General features: G+C 36.8%; 1 protein-coding gene across 3 annotated transcripts in view; it reads right to left on the bottom strand.

Moving 5' to 3' along the window:
- Window positions 1-2454: 2454 nt before the first annotated feature.
- The window catches only part of DNAJC10 (DnaJ heat shock protein family (Hsp40) member C10), a 35723-nt gene continuing 11989 nt past the window's right edge, over window positions 2455-26188 (bottom strand). For all 3 annotated transcript variants that reach the window (XM_054043799.1, XM_054043800.1, XM_054043801.1), the window contains exons 9-23: window positions 24064-24107; window positions 23539-23676; window positions 22463-22552; window positions 20972-21085; window positions 18132-18246; window positions 15284-15411; window positions 14862-14978; window positions 13245-13346; window positions 12503-12658; window positions 11039-11172; window positions 8783-8836; window positions 8015-8162; window positions 6296-6415; window positions 4752-4871; window positions 2455-3632 (exon numbers count right to left, since the gene is read on the bottom strand). In XM_054043799.1, the coding sequence (XP_053899774.1) occupies window positions 3621-3632; window positions 4752-4871; window positions 6296-6415; window positions 8015-8162; window positions 8783-8836; window positions 11039-11172; window positions 12503-12658; window positions 13245-13346; window positions 14862-14978; window positions 15284-15411; window positions 18132-18246; window positions 20972-21085; window positions 22463-22552; window positions 23539-23676; window positions 24064-24107 (1592 nt within the window). In that variant the 3' untranslated portion in view covers window positions 2455-3620. The remainder of the gene's footprint in view (window positions 3633-4751; window positions 4872-6295; window positions 6416-8014; window positions 8163-8782; window positions 8837-11038; window positions 11173-12502; window positions 12659-13244; window positions 13347-14861; window positions 14979-15283; window positions 15412-18131; window positions 18247-20971; window positions 21086-22462; window positions 22553-23538; window positions 23677-24063; window positions 24108-26188) is intronic.

The raw sequence follows: 26188 nt of genomic DNA on the forward strand, positions 1-26188 counted from the left end.
TTTGTTCCATTAGTCAGAGATGACAGTTTACTTTTCTGCAGCTAACTAGCTCTGTGGTCCTAACTGTGGTAAACCCCTATTCTGATTAAAGCAAACATAATTCAAAGAGCCAAAGGCCCATTTCCAAAACCTCCAAATCTGTCAGGACAACTCATGCAAATCTTACATATGTCTCACCCTTGCACTACATGCTGGATAACCTTTGTTTCATGCACACCCACTTCCATGTGGGGCAGGGGAGGGAAGAAGTCCAGCTATATTAGTTTGCTGTGTGTAATATGAGAAATTTGGCTGGCTTGACATTGTTGCTTTAATACCCTGTCTTCAGCAGCTGAAGCCCTGGAGAGTGCTCACGTTGTGCTCTGGCGTGACTGAGACATTCCATGGACTCCAGCCAAAGAAATCCTTTGCACTCCAGGTATTTCTCCATCCTATGGAGCATGAGTGGTGAATTGAGAGTGGGAGAAGGGGTGTTGAATGTTGTTTAGAGAGGAAACAGTTGAAGAATCATCAGGGCTGGGTGTCCTAACATTTCCACAGAGAAGGGAGAATGCTATGGTGTTGGTGGAATAATGTTGCTGGTAGGGATGGATAAGATTCAAGCTTTATTGTATCTGTTTCTTCAGAGGAGAGGAAATAAGGAACCATTGAACATCACTTCTTAAATCAGAGCATCCAGTTTATATACGAATCATGATTTATCTTCCAGTTAGTTTACTGCATATACAAACAGGCTATTAAGTATGTTATTTTGAAGAATGTTTTTAATGTAAACACTACTTTAAAATATCAAAACAGCAGTTACACACCGTTTATTTTGAAATGCCTGCTTTTTCTGTATTCGAGACCATGTGGTATTTCAAATTGTCAGTTTAATTTTCCATGGAAAATTTTTCCATGTTTCCATTATTTTAGAGGAGTTCTTCAGCATCTCCATTTATTTTCACTCTGACAGCAGAGCGACTAGTACTGACACTTCCCTGGTGCTACTTTGAGAGCCAATATCATGCAATTTATCCTACAGCTTGCAGAATCAGGATCTTCTTATTTAGTGATCTTGCTATTGCAGGTGTCCTGGACAGTGCATTTAAACTATTGATTAAATTACAGATTACTAGCATAGAATCATACCTGTGATATTAGCAACAAAGTAAATGTACCTTTAAAAAAGAAGTAAAATAATGTAAGAATAATGTTTTGCACAGCTAGAAATTAAGTCTAGGCTTTGTGACAGTAAGAATTGGCAGACAAAGCAGTTGGCAAATAAAATCTTGCAAAAGTCTTTGAAAACATACAGCATCCTATAGTAATTTTTCTAACCATAAGGAGATGTATTGGAGGGTAGAAGAAAAAACTTCAATACCAAATCTCTAAAAATTTAAAATACACTTTATACAATATAACTTTTTTCATTTCATGTCTTGAAATTATGCTATTTCAGAGGTGTGGAAAATGGCAAGAATCTTTCCAGACTACAGACTTCTACACAAGCTCCTTCACATCAAATTAAATCTTAAACCATTTTTTTAACTTTACTTGAACAAAATTCCCTCCTCGTAGCCCACTTTGTATTTCTTCTCTTCTACAAAGTGAGGTCTCATATCTATAGACTTCTTGGGCTGCCAAATACTGGTATTCTGTGAACTGGACACTTCTGATGGGCACAACAGTGTCCTGTTTCCATACTATCAGTACAAGTTTGGAAGGACTAACATGGGAGGGGATATTATTGAATCTGTATGTTCATTAAGAAAAACTTAAGTGTTAGAAGGGCTACAGTCCAACTAAGCTAGTAGGTTCTTATGTTCCTATTACTTTAATCAAGAAGAATGCTGTGAATTCTTCATAGTTATTGTCCTAGAATTTCTATAACTATTAATTGCAAGTCAAGGAAGACTGTCCAAACACCTCTGTTAGTGTTTGTATTTCTGCTGGAATGAATTTTCAAAAGTATTATCCAAGAACGTATAACTATGACATCATCCCCTGGAGAAAAAGTAGAAAGTGATGGAATGTGAGAAATGAGGTTGCGGTTAAACAGGCACTGACCAAGACAAAAGAGTTTGATTGTTTTAAAGTCACATCAATTTTAACACTTTCCTGAGTGTGGAAGAGTCTCCTTGATAAAAGAAGCAGATGTATTGCCCTTTTTTTTTTTGTGTGTGTGGGGGGGTGTAATATATATTTTTTGGGGACTGGTAATATATATTAAATATCCTGCAAGCAATATAAGTAACTGTAAACATAGGGTAAAAGTATTTGAGTTTGGGTGCCTCAGGTTGGCTAGAGTCACTTTTTGTTTTCATGTGTCTCACACTCTAATTTATAATATAAATTACTTAGTGAGGACAGGACCTCTAGGAATTTCTGATGTACTCATCATTATGGTAACTGCAGTAGGTTCAATTGTGCCAAAGCTGGGTGGGTGGAAACAGGGAGAAAAGCTCATCTGGCAATGGCTAATTTATATTTTATTAAAGAGTAAATCATTTCAAAGATACAGTGATCTTTCAAAGAAGTCTGACTCACAGTAGACAGTTTTTGTGGACTCCAGTAAAACGAAAATGTAAAACGATTTAAACGTTGCTAAGTGCAAATGGTGCATATAGAATCCTTTGTCCCCTTCACCAATTTTTTAAAAAACATAACCTCAAAGAATGACCTCAGTGTCTACATGAACAATGTTAAATGTCCATTATGAAATAGTCAAAATTCAGAAGGCACTTGTACAAAAAGGGAAAATATGCACTGTGGACCAGGTCCATATTTCATGATGAAGATTTTCAAGGGTGGCTGGGAGCGTAGGGTTTGACAGTGGTTATACCAAAACAAGTTAAAAGATGTGCCCCACGTATTCATCAGAGTTAAAGATAAACTGGAAAACTTTACTATGAAACAAGCTGAGAATTCTGTACAGGATACTTCAGTGGTATAACACATTTTGTATTTGAGTTAAACATTGAGTTTTGACATCCTAATGTGGTGAGATGAATTAAAAAAAGCAACAAAAAAACAGCTCTTCAAAACTTTCGTCACCTCAGTTGGTAAGATACAGCAATATTCTACAAGGAAGGTGATCTGTTGTTGGATAGGTTTATAGAATCTACTGGTTGCTTGGTGAATTACTACAAAATTAAAAACCCAAAACTAAACTTCCGTCATGAGATAAGATTATTTTTCCTTCACATTGATGTCAGACGATTCCTCAGTGTTCAGGAAGGGATAGTGCACTCTGCTGTGTGAAAATACAAATTTGGCTGGCTTGATTGCACACTTGTCCACAGGTTGAATGCGCCTTTCCTACATTCTCCACACAAGAGATGGAATACCAGCGGGTAGATGAAAACCAGATAGCCCCCACTATTGTCTAAGCCCTTGAAGTTTGTGTCTCCTAATCAGCAAGTGGGGCAGGCACAGCCTATTCCCAAATTCTTGGAATCCCTCCACAACAAATAGAGCAACTCCCTAGAATTCATGTGGACAAGCCTAGGTGTCCCTGCATTCAAGCTAAGGTTCATTTCTGTTTTTCCTATCATGAAATTAGTCTAACTTATATTTTCATCATGGTGCCTTCTATTTGTCACAGCTTCGGTATACTCTGAAATTTATCGTCTTCAATATCAGAGTTCATCCTGGTAATAATAATAAAATTAACAAATTACAATCCAAAAGCACTGATACTCCATTTTTTTCTTCACACCAGTAATTTTACATTTTCTTGCCCTAGCTCTTTAACACCGTAACTTAGCTGGACAAACACTTAGCAAACTCAGATTTTGACATTTAATAATTTACTATCTCCTTCCTGCTGAAACACAGAAATACTAGTCTTGGGCTAATATGTCTCTGTACCTATGTCCCCTTGCCTGCCAGGCTCAAGGTAAGTCTACCCTCCAGCGTAAGCCCAGGATTCAAACTCAGCCTCAAGCCTAATTCCGCCCCCCCCCACTTTCCACCTACAAACAAATCACATTGACATATTGTCCGAGGACCCCATGGGGGTGGAAGGTCTGATCCTGAGTGAAGCTGGAATCCAGTGTTCAAGCCCTATTGCTTTGCAGTGTAGACACAGCCCCACTGGACTTGTACTCTGGAAGCCTGCCAAAAATATCTCAGAATACCATGAGCTGACTTTCCTTGTCCTCTGGACAGTCAAGTCTGGTGGACAATCAAGTTTTCCCTCACTGCACCACTAGCAAAGGGCTAGAGAGGCCATATTTTGGGAAGGTGCTAAGAAGTCTGAGATATGAGTGGTTGGACTCAGGCCCACAAAATGCAGTGTAGATACTGGAGCCCCAGGCTGGGACCCAGGATTCAACAATTTCTAATCTAGGTTTACAAATAAGTGTAGATGTTCAAGCCCTAGGTTAACAAACCCAGGGTCTGTTAACTCTAGTTCTACTAAACCAGGGATTACGTTGCAGAGTAGGCATACCCAGTATAAGGGGCTTGGCTAAAGCACACAGTTTTCCAACTAACCCCAGCTAATGAATGGTCCCTTAGGACGGTCCTTTTTCTATTGAATTAAACTTTGGCAGGAATGGTGCAAAAATAGCCTCAGGGAGGATGAAGTAACTGGTTCTGTGCCCATCCACACAAGCAGAAAAGCTGACTAAGTAAATACTGTAACTAGACCAAGACTGCATATAAAAATAGTCTTTCATCTCTATGTCCATAAAATGTATCAAGATTATTTAAATAGCCATTCTTTACATTAATACATGACTTCACAAAGGCCACAAGTTTCCTACCTTGTTTCTAGAAGATTTTTTTCTCTTTCCTTTATTTTTAATGACGGCTAATCTTTCAGTCAGAAGATCAGCTATGCCTTTTGCATCTCTGCTGTCTATATGCTCTCCAAGAACATTTTTCTTTAAAAACAGGGAGAAGAGTACATTATTATCACTTCATGCCTTCTCTACTGAAGAGAAATGGATCTGGTGACTGCTGGGTGAAATTCACACCCATTCTGGAAACAATTGCAAGGCCCTATGCAGTGCTCAAACTCCCAAATGGGGTGAATATCTTCAGAGCGAGAAAGAGGAATTTGTTAAGTTTGTGCTTCATAAAATGTCAACTCCCTCAGTAATAATTACTACAGAGTTCCAGTGTGTGTAAAACATGCACATTAAGGAAAACTCTAATGCTTAGCTATAATACTTTTGATATGCATATAAAATATTTACTCAATAAAAATATGAATACGTATTTTAGAATGTATCTATCACTTCGTCAGATCAACCCTGCAGTAAGAGATTTACTGAATGTAGGTAACAAAATCTCATTCAGAGAGAAATCCCATAGACGTGAATGGGATTACTATGTGAATACAGACTAGTTTCCGGGGTTAGGATTTGCAGAATCATGTTCTTAGTATTGTCCAATAGAGGCTGTTTGCAAATGCAAAGTAAAATTGAAAGAATCAGCTTTGTCATTAGAAAGTATTGAAAAGTGAACACTTTTTCTTAAGGAAAACAAATTATTATAGATCTTGCCATACAATAGCTTGGAAGTTTAATAACATCCAATGATTTCTAATGAAAAAGGCGATTTTCTAGAGATGGTTGGAAACTTTGTGATGGAAAGCCTTTTTTTCTGTTGAAAAATGCCAATTTGTTAAAAGCATGATCTTTAGTGGAAATGTCACTTTTGACAGAAGTTTGTTTGGAAAGAAAATTTGAAAAAATATTTCGATATCTCAAAACAGAACATTTCAATTTTCTGTTTTGACACAATTTTGTTTCACTTTTTATAGAACACAAAATAAAAATCAAACTCTGAATGAAATGTTCTGTTTTATTGAAGCAAAGCATTTTCAACTGGATCAAAAATGTTTTAAATTTTGTTTTGCAGGAAATTTTGAAATTTGTTCCTTTTGTTCCATTTAGGAGCGAAAACTTGTGACATTTCTCACTAAATGAAAAATCTGGTGCCCATTTAGCTCTACAATTTTTCCTTACTTTGCATTATCAATTTGTCTAGATAGCAGCTTCCTTTCCTATCAGACACAATGACTATTATCTCTCATTACACTAGTGTTTTCCTGCTACAGAAATTCCAAGTATCATTAAAAAAGCATCAATTTGTAGTATTTCATTTCCTTTAGATAGATTAGGTTAGGGAATCAATGTTGATAGAATCCAGAATAAGAACTATAATACACTTCAACATTTAATTTCCAATACAAAATTAAGCACAATACAATCTTAAATAGTATTGGAGCTAGACCAGTTAAGCAGTAGTACTTCCCCTCATGTGTCCCCATTGTGTGAACCATATTTAAACTAATATTTACCTTTGCTCCTTGGTAGGGATAAAATTTAACAGTAGGGTAGGCTCTGATGCCAGCTGTCTGACAAGTATGAGCATAAGCTTGACAGTCAACTTTTCCAGCTTTTACTTTTCCTTTTACAGTCTAAAAAAGAAAATTGTTTACTAGAAACCCCATTAGAATAAGCAAACTTCAAAATCTCCACATGACTCAGACAACTTTTTATAAATTGGAATGGGAGGAAAAACACACAACAAAGAAGGATGGTATAAAATATGTCCATTCATTCTACCAAGTGCAGATAAAGGGTAAAATTTTAAAAAGATGCTTAAAGTCCCAGTTTTAAAATTAATGTAGGCACCTGGAAGCCTAAATCCCCTTGATTTTCAGTGAGACTTAAGGTATATCTACATTGCAAGTAGGGGCGTAATTTTCAGTTTGTGTAAATGTACCAGTGCAAACTTTAATCTACCTAGAATGCTAAAAATATGAATGAGAATGTGGTGGGGTAGGCTTCCGCATGGCTGTACAAGGGGTGAGGTGTGATTTAACAGTTTTGAAAACTGTAGTAAACAGAGTGAATAAAGATTTTGCATTTTATTTTCAGACTGAAAGAAGAAAAACCATAAACAGAGGCTTGACTAACACTTTTCAAATGGAAAGATCTAGGATGAGAGTTGCAGACACATAAAAACATCCATAAAGGCTGCTTTCTGCGTACCCCTTAATAAGCCCCAATGCAGGGGAATGTGTGCCTGGGATATGGGAGAGATGTGTCCATAGTGCTGCGGCCTACAGGGCAGCCCCAGGAGATTACTGTAAATTAGTCAGATCCCCCAGAACTGTTGAAATTATGCTGGAGTTGCTGCATCTCCTACAGCAGTCCTGCCACTTTAGCCTCTCCTTAGCCTTACTCTGCAAGTTCTGTGCTGCTCCTTTTGAAAGGTGTAGTACAGAATCTCATCCCTACAACTTTCAAATCTGTGTCTGTCTTTTGGAGCTCAGTTAGACACAGCTGTCACCAATTTGTCTCCCTATGAAGACATGAACTACTGGGACATCTTTCTTATATACCAAAGGAATGCAAAATCACTGAACAGAGACCTGGATTTTCTTCTTTGTTTTGACCTTGGACAAGTCCCTGAATCTGCCTGTGCCACAGATTCTGATCTGTAAAATAAGATACTTGCCTACCTCACAGAGGTAATGATGATAAACTTATTAATGTACATGAAACACTTAGATACTGTGGTGACAAGTACAATTGGCAAGCCTATTTAAAAATCACATGTCCTTCTTCCCTGTAAAGGAAGGGGACCATAATTTCTAAGTATTTCAAGTAAATAAATACTTAAAAATTACAGAAATTACGGTTCCTTTCCGTTACAGGGAAGAGGGACTTGATTTTTCTAAGTTTAGAGAAGAACTTCTCTCCAATCACATATGCAAGTATCTAATGGTGCTGAGGAAATAAACAGATGAGGAAATAAAAGGCTTGTCCACATAATGAATTATTCTGTGGGAAGTTGGTGCACTGTAGATTCACACCACGGCTTGCTGCCTGGTAACTCACTGTGTAGACATGCCCTAAGTTTTATAGTTTTGAAATAAACATTTTACTTCATGGCAGCGGCATATATAACTGCTACTATGTCTACTGATAAAAAGCTGCATAAGAAGTAGGTATTATTATTACTTATCAGAAGGAAACTAACTGCTGGTGTCAATAGGTTAAAAACTTACCCTAGCTAGCACCTCAAATTCTGGAGCAAAATTTTGGCAAGGGCCACACCAAGGAGCATAAAAATCAATGACCCAATGATCTTTCCCATGCAAAACTTTTTCTGTGAAGCTCTGAGGTGTCAGATCTACAGATACTTGAGGTAAATATCTGAGGAGAGGGGAAAAACATTTATTATAAAATTAAAAACCTTAAATATATTTAAAATTTCAGTTACACTACCAGAAATTAGGGAACAGCTATAATGAAATGTAGATAAACACCGTAAGACTATTATGTTGAAAGGCCCTTTAGTTTACATGAGGTATAGGCATCTAAGCATTATCTCATCCCTCCTTGAACCAAAAACTGAGGATGTTGTCTAATTTGAGTGTGGGGAGGGCAGACATGTGTCCATTTAATATAAATGGTCTTTTCTCATCAATAGAAATATCTTCTTCCTTTCTTCAGAAAACTTGAACTTGGTATTTAGTCTGAATCTGGGAAGTCAAAGAGCTGTGTTCCGAGACTACTAATGCTTTATATTAACTGTGGGTTCAGAAACGTGACGCTACCTTCACTGTTGTAGGAAGCTAAGAATGTCTTCTTTAAACAATGCTTTTAAGGCTTGACCCAACAGAGTACAGAAATTCCTGCATCTGTTTTGTGAAGCAACATATTCATCTATATAGGCATTTCTAATGCTTTGTTTCCATGGCATCTGGGTGCTAGCTTCTCCTAGACACAACCCTTGGGTTAGCTTGTGAACAAATTTTAATGTAACAACTCACCCAAGTGCCCAGCTTCTTAACGAATACGAATCCCTGTGCCAACCATTGTAACTACTACGAGAGAACACACGAGAAAGTACTAATTATACAATAGCTTGAATAGGTTTGAAAGACTTTGTAGCGGTGTTAAATCTGAACCCAGGACAACCTATTCACAAAGGTTGGTGTAAAATTCATTTGAATACATACATTTTAGAATATATTTCTACTATAATTTAGATATTGAAAAAGCTATTTTAATTTCAAATCTGAATAATACAAGTCAATGATACACATTGTAAAGTACTGGAACATGAAGAGAAGGAAAGATTGATCCTATGTTATGTTAAATTAAAGGAGAGTAAGGTAAATTTAGTACTTCAGTCAAATTGACTTTTTGTCAGCTAAAAAGGCTTGTGAGCATTGTGTCTTTGGTAACATTTCCAGATTAAATTTGCTACATCTTATATAGGTGGGACAAAAAAATACCACATGATCAAGTGGAAAACACAATTAAATTAAAAAAAACAAACAATTTGAACCTATATTAAAGAGAACATTTTATTATTACAATGGAAATATTTTCAATTAATTTTACTTTTTCATTCTATTAACTTCTGCATTTCTCTCAGCTTAGACTACGAAAACAAGCTAGTTAGTAGTCCAAAGATGTATTATTTGAACTGTAAATATTGTAGGGGATTGTTCGCTCAATGGAATTTTCACACAAATTAGTGAAACTAATAATCCTAGGCTGTGTGAGTTTATTTCACAAAAATATAAATTCATAGTCAAATCTAATCCAACAGTTCTTAGTGGCATTTCTTTCCAGGGGCACTATTTATCCCCAGAGTATATTTTAACATATTTCTTCATTACAAAATCCTGCTTCCTGCAAAATCTGACATTATTAAAGATAGAATTTTTTTTCCCAAAAAAGGAAAATAAAATACCTCTTCTGGGGAATTTTAGTGCTTTGGGAGAGATTTATATAAAAGAAGAAGAAGAAAATCAACTTGCATCAAATGCAGTCCAACAGTCAAAGCTTCAGCAGCCTATTAGGCAGCCCTCAATATAGTATACATAATTTACTATCAATGAGCGTTTGATGGAACCCTTCAATTGTATAAATAATCATTACTCTTTCCCAATTCAGTTTAATCTCTTTCTTCAATATTCCATTTCCTCTGAGGTGGCGGGGTCAGAAATGTAAAATGTTTGATGTTACAAAGCTATCATGTATCATAAAGAATCAGAGATTACAAATTTTTTTTTTAAATGGTCAGATTTCACTTTCCATAGCAGTAGTATTTTCACTATTAAGCATTTTTCTGTCATTGTCCCAAAGAAATGGTATGGTGAATGGGCTCACTGGACATGTGAGATCAAAAGTTCTATAATGTTGATATCAGACACATGCCAAAGAAGGTTATTTATATATAATATCTACATCCATACTGATCTGTTTTTAAAGGTCAGGTTGCACTAAAGCAGGGGTAGGCAACCTATGGCATGCATGCCGAAGGCGGCACGTGAGCTGATTTTCAGTGGCACTCACACTGCCCAGGTCCTGGCCACCGGTCTGGGGGACTCTGCATTTTAACTTAATTTTTAAATGAAGCTTCTTTAAACATTTAAAAAATCTTCTTTACTTTACATACAACAGTTTAGTTATATATTATAGACTTCTAGAAAGAGACCTTCTAAAAAGGTTAAAATGTATTACTGGCACGCGAAACCTTAAATTAGAGTGAATAAAGAAAGACTTGGCACACCACTTCTGAAAGGTCGCCGACCCCTCCCCAAAATATGCACAGTGAGTCAGAGTTATTGATATTTTTTGCAGAAGACAAAGGACTGGAAAATTTAAGGATCTATGGCACTGTTCTGTCTCAACTACATATTTAGCCACTGACATGGCAAAGGACTAATTGTTTGAAGTTATGTAATTCATTTTTATGTTACTAATGAATACGCTGCTCATGAAAACCTCTGGCAAACTGAATAATAAAACATAGGAACCCCAAACAATTATTTAGATAAACTAAATTAATTTCTTGCACTATTTTAGTATTATAAAACTGAAAATCTCAATGTGTGAGAATAAAATCATTCATACAGTACTTATAAAACTTATGAGTTTCCAATGGCTTTGACTTACCATCTGAAAGATACTATTTTCCCTACCAGACCCTCCTTAATACATTTTGAAGACAGCATAACTCTTGAAATAGAAACCATGAAATATTTTCCAAATGTAAACAGTTATTTACTTACTAGTAATGATGACCTGTATTTGATTTTTGAGGAAAGAGTCTTATTTCAGGATATCCTTGTACATTTTCTTGGTGACAGAAAGAAAAATATTTTTGACAATCCATACTGCCAACAGTGATTAATCCATTTAACAACTGAAAAAGAAAAAAATATTGCACTTTCTAGTCATTTAGGTTAGTTCATGGCATATGAATCTGTCAGAGGTGAATACTTCAGAATTTAGACATCAGCATTTATTGCAGTCCTCACCTCTAGAGTACTCAGCAGGTAAAAAGCAAAAGGCTGATTTTTTTTTCTTTCCTTTTTTTAAATTGTAATTTTGTGTGTGCAATTACATACATACTTTGCACGTGAAATACTATGCATGTAGTAGAACCCCTATTTTATAAACAAACTGGAGATGAGACATTCATAATAATAAACGTTCATAAAATTGGACATCTCAAAATTACAGTAGGTACAGTACATAAGCTGCAGTATGGTGCTCGGAATTGCTTTTTTTGGTCCCTCTAAGCACTGTAAAGTGACTTCCAATGCACTGAAGGCATTGGCATGTGAAGGGATGTCAACCTGTTCTTAATTGACATCACTTTTGTTATGGGATCCCCCACACCCTGGTTGAAGAAAAGCATTCATATAACTGACTGTTGTTCATGAAAATCAAAGTTATACTGTTCATGTCCAGAGTCATGGTTTGTCTAAACACACTGCTGACTGGCACCAAATGGCTATGTGACTGCACAAAAATCAAGGATTTGCAATACTATTATGCAAATGACTACATATAGCAATGGCCATGCAAAGTAAGCACAGACCTGAATACTGAAGTGTGTATAGTTCAGATCACTGAAAATCAGACTTAAACCATCCTGGAAATACTATTTAATAACACAAATTGAAAAAGCCCTCAAAAAAGAATATTTTTAGTTTTTTTTTAAATATAAATAACCTTTAATTCATATTTTAGACATCAATTTGAAATCAGAACCAGATCCTGATTGGATTCTAGGTGCTACCTTAAATACAAATAATTATAATAATTCCCATTAAGGAAGTTAGAGGGGGAAAACGGCTATGGTTACTTAAAACCATTTCTGATCCAGTGTACATAAATGAGTCTTTTTACCTTTTTTTATTTTAAACACACATACCTAGTCACCTTGTAATTCACAATACATAAGGAATTAATCAAACTTCAAGGAAAATTATTCTAAAGCTTGTCAAAATTTGTGGGATTATGGGCATTTAGGATGACATTAGCAATGTTCAGGAACTTTAAAAAAAAAAAAAATCACCATAGTTGGAACAACATAAAACTGCCATGGAGGAACTTATCATTTTGTCCATTATATTAATCACTAGTCTTTTTCACTTATGGTAACTCCTCCAAGTCAATTTATTGAACAGTCTAATACTTCAATTAAATAGGACATTTTAAAACTTAGAATGTGATTTCCACTTTACCCTGGCCATCCTTTTCCATTCCGGCATTAAAGCCTGGCAAGGCCCACACCACGGAGCATAGAAATCAACCATCCATACTTCATTCCGCTTTCTTTGTTTAACTAGTGCACTGAAAGTGTCTGGTGTTAAGGAGACCACCGAAGGGTTCATGAGATCCTAAAATACACAAATAATGAGACTTACATTTCACCTACAATGACATTATCCTGTATGCGGTACTATCAAATACAAACTGATTACATAATACTACCATGCTCATCTCACAAATGAAGCTTGTTTGTCTTTAAGTATCAATAACTCATAAATCCTATAAGTTAACAGCCTTTGAAGAATGGACTGAGTGTGTAGAGATCTGCACCTTATTTCACAAAGGTGATAAAACTACTTGCAATCTTAGGTACATATATTGGGTACCACAGTCTCTGAGCACTCTCAATAATGAATGTATTTCTCCTCCCTATAAAGTTGGGAAGTGTTATTAACCCCATTTTACAGGCGGGGAACTGAGGCATAGAGACATAAAGGACTTGCTCAAGGTCACAGAGAAAGTGTGTAGCAGAGCAGGGAACTGAACTCAGGTCTCTGAATTTCCAGACTAGCACTCAGGAGACCATCCTTCCTCTTTCTCTACAATTTCTTATTTTAAGAATATCAGGTAGTGATACTAGGATAACTGGTTAGAAAAGATATCTTGGAATGTTTTACACCAAAATAGCATGTGTATAATGTGAGAGTCACATACCTGTATAAACTCCAAGATCTGTTCAGCAGAATGATGCCCTTCATATTCATGAACACTGGACTGGTTGAACACCACTGTTGTTGGGTAAGCTCTAATGTTATGCTATTGAAAAACACAACAAAACAAATTGCAAAGAATGTTCCTGTTTGCTGCCAATCCATTAAGGACCGTTAATGATCCATACTCTTGCTAGCCAATTTGCTTTGCACAGTACAACTCCTCAAACGTTTAGATAATATACTTAATCTTGCCTTAGCGTGGGGGGGATGGACTAGATGACCTACTGAGATCCCTTCCAGCCCTACATTTCTATGATTTGTTGGATTTTGATAAATGGGAGTTTGGAAGGCCTAGAAAAGAATATGGACTGGGGTCTCCAAACCCTAATTCATAGTGAAAAGGATGCTGGCTTGTTTAAGAGGCTGTACTGTTGGAGTTTAAAAGCCATCCCACACTCCTTTCACTGTGCTCATGGTTAAGGGAACAAAACTACAGCCTTTTCTAAGTCTTCTGACCTGACCCTCCTAATTCTCTAAACAAACCAATCAAAAACCTTTATTTGAAGTTTTCAGATGTACCCCTCTCCAACATTCAGGTAAAATAGCTTGTACTGTACTAATAACTGTACATTAATTTTGCTTCAATGATTTCAGTCCTTCAGTATCCGTGTACATTGGAAACTCCTCTATCTTTAAGGCTTTCAATTCTATGCCAATTTCCCCATGTATCTTACAACTTTAAATTTTTCACTATAACACCAGAAATATCCTGGTTAATTGTGCATATGTTAGGACAGTGTTTCCCAAACTTGGGACGCCTGCGCCGCTTCCAGCAGCTCCCATTGGCCTGCAGCAGCAAACCGCGGCCACTGGGAGCTGCGAACGGCCGGACCTATAGACGCAGCAGGTAAACAAACCAGCCTGGCCCGCCAGGGGCTTTCCCTTAACAAGCGGCGTCTCAAGTTTGGGAAACACTGCGTTAGAAGATTCCACCAGTTTGACTATATATATATATATATATATATATATATTTTTTTTTTTTTAAAAAATCAGTTCTTGAATTCAATCAGTGCACCGATACAGGAAAGGCCTAAGCAATAAAAAGACAAAAATGCTAAGGAAAGCTCCTTCTTAAATACATGGACTGGTCCTGTATTTCTTGTGACCTCCAAAATTCCTGATTTATACTGGCAAATTACAAAGTAGCTGTAGGCTGGTTGGGAACTTGAACTCTTTGTGGCATTCTGAAAATGGTGCTCCATCAGCAGAAACTTCTTGCTGTTTATCTCTCCATGTTCAAAGCAATAATAGGACCAGTGTATATTTTGTAACTAGATTATGAACAAGTAACTGAGTCTGTGCTCATTCATTTCTCTCTCAAAAGGGAATAACCCAACACTGGAATTCAAATCTTGTCCGACCTCCTTAGTGGTCAGGAAAGACTTTAATCTTCTCACAGAACACATTTTAAGTTTACAGATTCTTTTAAGAGACCTGTATAGTTTATTCTCTTGAAAAAAGCCTTGATAATGGAGCACCATGTTTGGATGTGTTTTGAAATTTTAAGTACAAGAAAACAGCATTTATTGAATAAGACCTTTTAATACTTGCAGCTTACCATGTTGCAAAGCCCTTCATGGATTGTGCAGTCTAGTGTGCCAAATTTAAGCTGACCAATAAGGTGCTTTGATGCTTTTCTCAACTCTGGCAACAAAGCTCGACATGGAGGACACCACTAAAAAAATGCAAATCATAATATCACTGTTAAAACAAAGCAAAGAACATATAACTCTCCTGTAAACAGTTCTCTGCAGAAATGTGAATACATATATTGATGTCTCACAGTATGCTGAGCAATTTGTGTGTGGTCTTGACAAACAAGACTCCAATAAATGTAGGAATGTCGCAACCTTGGATTAATGAATTATTAGGGTACTTCATGCTATAGAATATCATCTTCAAAAACAATGCTGGTATTTTAATACAATATTTACATATTTTAGAAAAAAAGGAAAAGAAATATAGCAATCAAATACTTACAGGTGCAAAGAAGTCAACAAGCCATGGTTCCTTCTCTGTGCCAGGAAAATTCTGAGGCCCAAGTGTGATAACATGAGAGTTTACACTCTCCTTGGCGAATGCAACTATGTCATACAGGATCATCTTTCCTAAAAATACCGCCCCCCCCAAAACAACTCACTGTTATTCTTAATATCTATATTCTTATGATTACTCTATTTACCAGAAACAGGAGCACGTTTCATTAACAGTGTATGATTTGTCTTATTACGATTGTTATACCAGAGATCAGGCTAAAGAGCTGGTAAATGCAAACTTTGTCACTGGCCACACTGGTCCTGATTCAAAACCCACTGAAGTCAATGGGACTTATTCAGTTAAATTCAGAGGTCTTTGAACAAGGCCTTATTAAATAAACTGTACAGCTATCATCTTACCTCAACTTATGTAAGGATCATTTCACTAGTCTGCTCAGTGTAGGGAACAAGAATGGCAATTCATGTTGGACATTTGGATATGAAAATGCTTAATGCATAAAATGTCTAGCCAGGATAAAATATAAAATTAGTGTTCTTTGTGGAAAATGCTTTTTGTTTTGAAAATGATTGAGTTGAAGAAACTCAAAGTAGCAATGTCTCAGGTCATAGCATAGTGATGATGCAATTTAATATTGCTCTCACTCAGTTTAGATAGATGAGACCCTCAACATTATTCTCTCATAACCAAACTAATAACTAGGAGAAGTACAATTTGTGGCAAAGTTATAGATGCCACCTATTCTGTACAAATTAAAAGGAGTCATTCCTAAGAGAAGATACAGCTATCTTTAAAAACTTGCAAGAAAAAGGTTAGATGAATCGGCACTGATTGCAGTCATACCAGCATTAAAAATAAGATAAATTCTCTTTGTGTTGTTTGCATCTTATATAGAATTTGGCTACAAAAACGTCGTACCTATTTGACAAGAGCTCTATTGGTCCCTTCTAAAGCAATGGCTTTAGCTCAGTAGGAGGTTTTATCAGACTAAGTTTCTGGTTGAGATCTTTTGTGTGCTATGCTCTTCATGCTTCAGAGCCTGAGCCAGATCTTCAGCTGGTGTAACCACGCATAACTCAATTGAATTTGATGGAGCTATACTGATTTACATGAACTGCAATTCCAGCCCTGAGTTGATACCTACATTTTTACAGCATTTCAGAATTCTTTCAAGGGGACACTTCAACATTGTAGGTTTGGAATTATTTACTGGTGGGCATTGGAGGACCTAAGCATATATGGCAAAAGTGGCTGTGACTGAAAGCACCCCTGTATTCACACTCCACACTAATGTAGTAAAACTAATAACTCACTGGTCAATAATATCATGGTGAAATGTATGCAGCAATATTATATGTAAAGTTATGAATTCCTGCTGTATGTTATTAGCACATATTCAAAACCACACAGACCTGCCTAGACAAACATTGTTAAACAGGTCTATCCTAAACAAAGGAATGTGTGTTTATCTCAATTTACATATTAGTAGTAAACAGCGTTCTCAAGATACTAGGGGGAGAAGATGGCAGGAAACAGAGCAATTTTCATTTTTGCAAACACAAATGGGGGAAGAAAGAGCCTGGAGCCTCCTTTATCATGAGACACCAAGTCGCCTTCCTCCCGCTGCTTTGGATAAACTTTACTTTTTGGAGGGGCGAGGGGGTATCCTTCAGAAGAATCCATTTCAAAGATTCAATGGCCTATAAAAGAAAGGGGCAGGTACCCCAAGTTCTCTCTCTTTTACCTAAGACAAAAGCACCAGAACCTTTTGGGCCTCTGGGACAGATCCTGATCGCGGGGAGGGTCAGTCACTATCTTGCTGGAAGACTGTAGGTCTTACAAAAAGCCTTGAACTAAAAATTGCTAGATTAAGTTTTAAATGCGTGTTTTCACTTTTATTTGCTGGTAACCATTTCTAATTTTATGTCTTATACTTTAATTCACTTGAAATCCCCCCCCCCCCTTTTTTTTAAATCTAAGCCAACCCAATGGTGTGAACTGTTTTGTAATTCCAGGTAAAGTAGTAAAGTGTTGAATATGATTCCTTAAAAGGGTAACAAACCTTAATATCCCTCTGATTGTTCCAGGACAGGGCTGGACATTTCAGAATATGTGTTTTTGGGAAAATTCAGGGCCGGGGACAGTGTGGACTCATCATCCCAGTTGTTAACCAAGGCTAGGTGAAGCCAGTGGAAATCTGTGGTATTGCAGGAATTGGTCCAAGTCAGCCCAATACAGACTTGCATGCTTGTTGCTAACTGTGGGAGTTCCAGGCAGAGAGCCAGTGACAAGGCATTGTGAGGCACTTGGGGTTACAGGGAAAGAGGTGATACAACTCTTCACTGGTGTGGATTTCACCCCAGAATGTGACAACAGTGGGTGGATGTGAAATTAGCAAATGGACACATGTAAAATAAGAGATCAAGTCCCAAGATTCTGAAGCCAAAAGCATTGTGCAAGCAGCATGTTCAGCATATGGGGAAGGGTGTGCCTTATGTCATTTTTCAGCTACCTTTGCCAAAGCAAAGAGCAACAGTGATTGGCTTCAGAAATTCCCATTCTTATTCCAAGGCTGTAATGATGTCTTTGAAATAGAGGGAGTACTAAAAAGTGAATAAGTAGGAGGAGAATCTTTTGGTGTTTGAGGATTGCTTACAGAAGAAAAAAGTATACAGAATAATATAACAAGACAATAGGCAATGTTAAAGCAAAATTATGATGTAATATCATTAGAGTTGTGAAAACAATTGTTCTGAAAAACAAATTCAGTCTGCAAAAGACTTCATCTAAACAAATTACACATTAGCTTAAAACTTCTGTCAGTTTGCCTTACCATGATGAATTTCATAATCTTCAGTTCCCTTTCCTTTAAAGACTGCTAGACATGGCTGATGGACATAAAGATTACTGCAGACACTTGGTGCAGAAAGACAGTCAATCTTTCCAACCTATTATTAAACAAACAATAATGTTTTTTCTTTTTGAATAAGGGAATCTAATTTATTTATATTAGTATATTTGGAAAGTTGACATAAGTTAAGATGCTTTTCAAAAATGGTACTTCCTGTCAGTTATAAATGCAATATTCTTTTATAAGTGCTAGTGATCTTTGACCAGTTTTATGACTGATACAATGTTTAAGGTGTAATACAGTTCACACAGACGTATTATGTACCGCAAGCACAATTAGGTAGAGAAAAGCTTATAAAAACAAAACAATTTAATATTGCAACACAGCTAATCACTGCTAATTCTTATCTCAAAGACAGGTATAGGGAATAGAAACTAAAATAATCCAATTTCTTCCAAATAAAATGTTGAGAGAACATAGCATCTGAGATAAATACTAGGGGACCAAATTCTGCTCTTCTCAGAGTAACTACTGAAGTCCATGGAAATTACTATGAACTTACATTAGAGAACTGTATGATCTATGGTCTTTAATTATACAAACTTCCCCTGGTTACACAAAAGCTACTTTGAATTACTTTTAAGAATGAAAGTTAATTTAGTTCCAGCCTCAAGCACACACAAATAAAATTATAAAATCTTTATAGGGTAAATATTTAAAATACTGTTCAAGTTTTGCAAGACTTTTTTGTTTGAAGTATGTCTTCATCTTCTGTAAAGAAAAAACTGCACTACGTTTATCACAGACATATCAAATGTAACTGTTGAAATGAGACAAATATGGACTATAACCAGTTTTCAAACACAAGTGCCTAACCCATAGGTAAGTACCTAAGTCCACTTTGGTTTAATTCAGAGGTTCCCAAAGTGGGTGATACCGCCCCCTGGGGGGCGCTGGAACGATCCAGGGGGGCAGTAGTAGCCTCGGGTGCAATTGGGGGACGTTGAATAAAAATAAGGGGGCGGTGGAAGCATAAAGAAACAAGAGAATATAAGAAAATTTTGAAAAAACATTCGTACATGTTTCATCTGTTGTGTAACATAGAGTTAAAGTTGTACTGATTACTTTATTTTCCAAATAAATTCACAAATTATAACCGATCAGGTGTCAAGTCCGCCAACAGCTCTTAACAAGCAAGTGTTGGCAGGCGAGCGTGTCGCGCATTGTCGGGAAGTCCAGCATGCATCAGCAGGAATATGTGCGTGTAATGACTTGTTTACAATATGATACTATAAATAGGCGACATGTATGAAATCTAATTTAGATTGTTTCTGAGTTGTGTAAAAAGCAGTTAACAATAGTGCAATAAGTATTTAAAATTTGTTATTCATATTCAATACCTTCGATCTTTACGGATTACGGATCACATACAAAGCAAATTGTATTATTGTTGTTTCAATAAAATAGCAATTTACACGTGAGTATTTTTATACATTTTCTTACATATCTACCGTACGTTTCTGTGTCTCTAGTGCTTACTAATAATAAAATTGTAGCAGGCTTGTGTCGGTACAGTACTATTTGAAGTGTACAGTCAATATATTTGTCATATTTTATTACAATATTAACAAAAACGGGAATGAAATCGTAAAAAAACTGTTAACTATTAACATTTATTTATATCTATCGAATCATCTGTGTTAATTGGTAAATAAGGCGTGTGTTAATAAGGAACAATTATTTAAATAAGGGCAAACTAAATTAAAACTAACTGATTTTTAATTGCATATTATTTTTTAAATTAATTATTTCTTGATAAAGTTAGTTTGATATTTGACAATTTAATATCAAATACATATATCTAATGCTGAGCAAAGAACAAAACCCAGTTTATTAGTTTCATTAGTATTTTAGTTTGGTTGTCTTTTGCCATCTTACGCAAAAACCACTGTATACCTGATGTCGTGGGCGATATTCTAATAACACATCTTTCTTTACTATATTGTAGGACGTAGGTAGAAATATAGATACATAAAAGAATGCAAATTTGTCACTGCATCTTTCTGTTTGTTCGCTTAAAGAAGGTAGATTTCCAGGGGGGCGCTGAGTAATTTTTTTCTGAAAAGGGGGGCGCTGAGTAACTTTTTTTCTGAAAAGGTGGCGGTAGGCCAAATAAGTTTGGGAACCTCTGGTTTAGTTAATGTGCAGCATATTTGATATTGAATTCAATGGGAGCTGCAAGTGCTCAGTACTGTGAAAATCACTTTGATTTAGACATCCAACTCAGGGCTTGGGTGCCTACAGCAGGAATCATCTATCCCAGGGGTCAGCAACCTTTGGCACGCGGCTCATCCTGGCTCTAGGCCAATGGGGGCGGCAGGAAGCAGCGGCCAGCACATCCCTTGGCCCACGCGGCTTCCCGCCGCCCCCATTGGCCTGGAGCGGCGAACCGCGGCCAGTGGGAGCTGCAATCAGCTGAACCTGCAGACATGGCAGGTAAACAAACCAGTGCTTACCCTTGCGAGCTGGGTGCCAAAGGTTGCTGACCCCTGACCTATCCCATGCAACAGTCTGATACAATAAGGAAGGTTAAGGAGAATTTGTGTTGTAATTATTTTCCGTTCTTTCATGTTTTAACATATTCAAGTTCTACTTAAGAGGCCAGATTTTGTTCTGAAATCAGTGGAGTTACCCCAGATGTAGACAGGTGTAAGAGCAAAATCTGTACTTACAACTGATAGGTGGTGATAAAGAAGATAACATGAAACGGTTTGTTAATGGGAAGCTAGGGGGCATAATGCTACATAAATGAGTATTCTTACCTGAATATGTTCATCTTTAAGCAGAAAATTCAGTTTTTTAAACTCATGCACATTTGACTTGTCACTCTCACCAAATTGAAAGAAAAGCAGCCACCGGTGATGAGCCACGTGGTCCTTAAAGTGGGAAGTCAATGAGAGAGAAATGCTTAGTTTCCAGTTTCTGCCAGTTATGTAAGTTAAATCCATGTTTTCAGTTATGACACTGTAAATCAAATCCTAAGTAATTCACCAGAACCTAAACCCGTTTCCAACACACATTGCATTGCCCTTCAAAATGATATAAATTTAACAGCTTTTCAATAGAGCACCACCCTAAAAGAGAAAATCTAAAAACTATTTTCTATATCTTTTTAATCTTGCTTACAATTTGCCTCCCTCCTACTAGATCAAAATTGCTAAACTTTGCACTCTCTCTTTAAGGCAGTGATACTCAGACCTCAGTTGTTCAAGAGCCAAAGTAGTGATCAGTATTACCCAAAAGAGCCACAGGAGTGTGAATTCATTGTTTCATTTACTATAGTACAATTCATATTTAACAGTATGACAGGAAATATTTATTTTATTTTATATTTATTTATTTATTTATTTTTCTCACAGCAAATAAGTTAATAACTTAGTGCAAGTTGATAACTTAATTGGTTAATAACACAGTTTAAAAGCATCCTGATTGGTTAATAATTAAACATCATGTGCTGCAAAGAGCCGACACGTTAAAGAACCACTTGCAGCAAACAATATTATTAGCTTAGTGAAAGGAGACTGAGGCTTAGGGCTTGTCTTCATTATTGGCTAAATCAGTGCTGCTTCGATCAATGCAGCAGGCATCAATTTAGCGGTCCTGGTGAAGACAACATAAGTCAATTGGAGAATGCTCTCCTGTCGACTTCAGTACTCCACCTCCCCGAGAGGTGGAAGGTACATTGACGAGAGAACATCTCCCATCGACACAGCGTGGTGTAGACACCGCTGTAAGTTGATCTAAGCTACGTCGACTTATGTTAGGTATCTTGCGTAATTCAGATAGACTTACCTTGTTAGTGTAGACCAGGCCTTAGTTTGGATACACTAAGGCATATAAACCCGTTCAATTGAGTCTTTAATGATTAGGATATCAATGAAACTAGATTTAGTTGTTGAAACAGTCCACTAGGAATTTAGTCAATTAGAAAGAAAAACTGTAATTATTACACTATTCAGAGTTTTTATGGTTTTAGTCATATTTTCCTGTTTTAAAAAAATGCTTCTTTTCCCCAGTTGCTGTGTGAAAGGCCCGATTGCAAATAGAGGAAACAATGAAACTCAATACAGATAAAAGGGCTGTCAAACAGTAAGCTAGAGAAAAAAATATTTTTTGGGTATAGTAATTTTATGAATTGTTTACACCAATAGGAGGTGAAAACTTTTCAGAAAGACAAGAGACTATTTTGCTGAATATGGCCTTTTAAACTTAAAATCTGAAATTTATTTATTTATTTATTTATTAAACTTTACCTCTAATGAGGCTGCAGAGAGCATTTCAAAATCTGGAAGATGCTGCATTACTTCCAAATATATCTCTTTGGCATCCAAGGAGTTAAGAAACTAGAAGAGAAAAAAGTCACTCTAATTATATAAAATGTATAAACATTAAACATATTGTTGATTAGCAATCCTCAACAGAATTAACCTGATTAGTCCCCATTCATCAACTGAAAAAAGCTGTTAATCAATATATGTTACTTGATTCAAACTTCCCTTTAATTGCTATTACAAGAACACTGTACTCTAAGCAGTCTGCTCTTTCAGGCCCAGATTTTAAAATGTATTTAGGCACAGTGTGCTCAGCGTTGCGATGCCTGAGTCTTATTTTTAAATGTGATTTAGGCACATAGGAGACTAAATCCCACTGTCACACACACTGCTTTTTTCCCCATCACCCACACTAAAAACACAAAATACCACATGCTTTCTCAACATGAGTGCTAAAACAAAGACATGGCCTCAACTCACAAAATACTTTGTTTGGCAACATATCTCTATTTTACTGTACTATTGGTATAGTTCAGATCACTGTATTTCTGTAATTTTGCAAACATCAGGAAGTGCATAAGAAGTAGTAACTCAATGCTGGTGGATTTAATGTAGCTCCAGTGATTGTTACTTTCTCTTCAGGTTCACTTTTGCAGAAGGGCTTAGGTGGCGGTAGCATATGAGAGAGTGTCACGTTTCAGATTGGTGATTTTCTTGCATAAATTAAGAATATTAACCTCAAGACAACTGAAACAAGAGGTTTAAGGTGATATGGTAATAGGAGGATAGCACAACACAGCACATATCCATAGTGACAGGCAATGCAAGTCCATTTTCATTGCATATAGATCACGTTTCTTTGAGATTTTTAAGAAGGGTATCTAGCTCAATATATATCAAATTTACCATTAGCACATAAGTTAAATGTAAAACTGGGAACAAACATTTCTCAGTGTAATAAATTCAATTTTGTTTGATTGGTGAATGTTTATAATCCACTTTCTCATCACCACCACCATATTGTACGTAGACACAAACTGTTTAAAAATAACTCATACCAAAACACCTCCTTTCTCTTTATTAGTTAAGGTGGCTCCAGGTGGAAAGTATGCTGTAGTACTAGATGAGATATCCAAATTATCACAAAGCTCACCCTGGGTGGCACAGTCCATCCAGCCTACATTAACAAGGCCTTCCTGAAATAAAAAAGCAACAATTGGAGTGTTATTTTGAAACTCAAGTTCCGAGGAATTTCTGCAACGACAAAAGAGGCAACTAGTTAGTTTTTAGGAGATGGGGGAAAGGAAGACTTACAGGGAAGCACAACAATACTTTGATAGTCATGTACTCCATTTTAGGAAATCTTTTAAACATTTGGTTCCATTATATCCTGTCCAATGATGAGATGGCTCTCAAACATAAAGGTGATTTGAAAACAGACTGTTTGAAAGTTATTGGGTGAAATCTTGGTCCCACTGAAGTCAGTGAGAGTTTGCCGTTGACTTCTATGGCATCAGGATTTCACCTTTTGGAATTCTGATTTAAATATAATGGGTAACATCTTCAAATGAAATACTGCTTACCAACATGCCAGCTAGTTTAAGGCGCGTCTGGGAAGTCAAACAATCTGGAAAATGAAAATAATGATTTACCTGTAAACAGAAGGCCTTAAATGATCAAATCATTAAACTTACTCTAGTTTAGAATTTTTCTTCTCTTCACCAAGAATCCCAGGAGGAAGCAGGCTACAGTTTCACAATGCATGTTTGCTAGCTTTTTAAAAAACAAAACAAAAAACCCCACACTTTTTTTGTAGCTTTTCAAGTGAAAAATCTTGAGAAGCTACTTCCTATGTGATGACAATTGTGAATGAAAATATTCTATATTGGCTTCATCGGTAGAGAATCCTCTCTCATTTTGAAATATGAGCAGTGTTTTACATGGCTTATGATTCCTGCCCTTGTAAACTGATTCTCGCCTGAGCAATGTTTTAAAAATATCTACCTATGCATCAAATTGTCATAGAGAGAGATTTCATTAGAATTATTAGAAACCCCACAAACATTTCTGAAAAGTAATAACTGGAGAAGATAACTGATTTTTTGACAAAGGAAATGCAGTAGATTTAGTCTACCTGGATTTCAGTGCTTGATACAGTTCCACAAGGGAAATTATTAGTTAAATTGGAGAAGATGGGGATTGATATGAGTATTAAAAGATGGATAAGGAACAGGTTAAAGAGGAGACTACAATGGATCATACTGAAAGATGAACTGTCAGGCTGGAGGGAGGTTACTAGTGGAGTTTCTCAGGGATCGATCGTGAGACTATTCTTATTTAACATTTTCATTACTGACCTTGGCCCAAAAAGTGGGAGTGTGCTAATAAAATTTGCGGATGAGACAAAGTTGGGAGGTATTGCCAAAATGGAGGAGGACTGGAATGTCACAAAGAAGATCTGGATGACCTTGAAAACTGGAGTAATAGAAATGGGATGAAATTTAATAGTGCAAATTGCAAGGTCACACACTTAGGGACTAACAACAAGAATTTTTGCTATAAACTGGGGACTTATCAGTTGGAAGTATCATAGGAGGAGGCAGACCTGGGTGTATTGGTTGATAACAGGATGACTATGGGCCGCTAATGTGATCCTAGGATGCATTAGGCGAGGTATTTTCAGTAGAGACAGGGAAGTGTTATTGCCTTTATACAAAGCACTAGTGAGACTTCGTCTGGAATACTGTGTGCAATTCTAGTCTCCCATGGTTAAGAAAGATTAATTCAAACTGGAAGAGGTGCAGAGAAGGGCTAGTAGAAAGATCAGAGGAATGGAAAACCTACCTTCCTTATGAGAGGAGCCTCAAAGATCTTGGTTTGTTTAGACTAACCAAATGAAGGCTGAGGAGAGATGTGATTGCTCTACATAAATACATCAGAGGGATAAATACAAGGGAGGGAGAAGGGAGTTATTTAAGTTAAGCGCCAATGTGGACACAAGAACAAATGACCATTAACAAGTTTATGCTTGAAATTTTAGACAAAGGTCTCTAAACATCAGAGGAGTGAAGTTCTGGAACAGCATTCTAAGGGGAAGAGTGGGGGCAGAAAAGCTAACTGGCTTCAAGACTGAGCTTGATAAATTTATGGAGAGGATGGTGTGATGACTGCCTGCAAAGGCACGTGGTTCATCTGTGACTGCTAGTACAAATGTCCCCAATGGCGGGAGAGGGGACACTAGATGGGAAGGGCTCTGGGAAGGGTGCCAATCCAAACCACCACTGATTTATTTAAAAAGATTACCCCCCCCTCCCTTTTTTTTTTTTTTAAATTATTTGATCATCATAATTTGTAGTTTGTGATATGCAAACTTAGGTTGTACAAGGGCTACATAATGCCTAAAATATTTAATAATTATTCAATCTTTTTTGCATTATGATTGGAGAGGGAAGTTCACCACTCCCACCAATCCAGGGCCAATGAGCAGGGATGCTGTGTACTTTTTTAGTATCTGATGTTGCAGCCTATGAGCTGTAACAGCAGCCAAAACCTGTCTGTGTCAGTTGCATGGGATGTGGGAGCTACTTCAGAAGTATGGATCCCATGGCCAGGCCCCATTGTGGGCCCAGGACAGAGGCCCATCCTGTGACACATATAGGGTGCGCAAGCACCACTCTACAGTTCCTCCATTAATGTTCCCTTTCCCAA

This window comes from Malaclemys terrapin, chromosome 11 (assembly GCF_027887155.1).
Source record: "Malaclemys terrapin pileata isolate rMalTer1 chromosome 11, rMalTer1.hap1, whole genome shotgun sequence".
NCBI classification, from domain to species: Eukaryota; Metazoa; Chordata; order Testudines; family Emydidae; genus Malaclemys; species Malaclemys terrapin.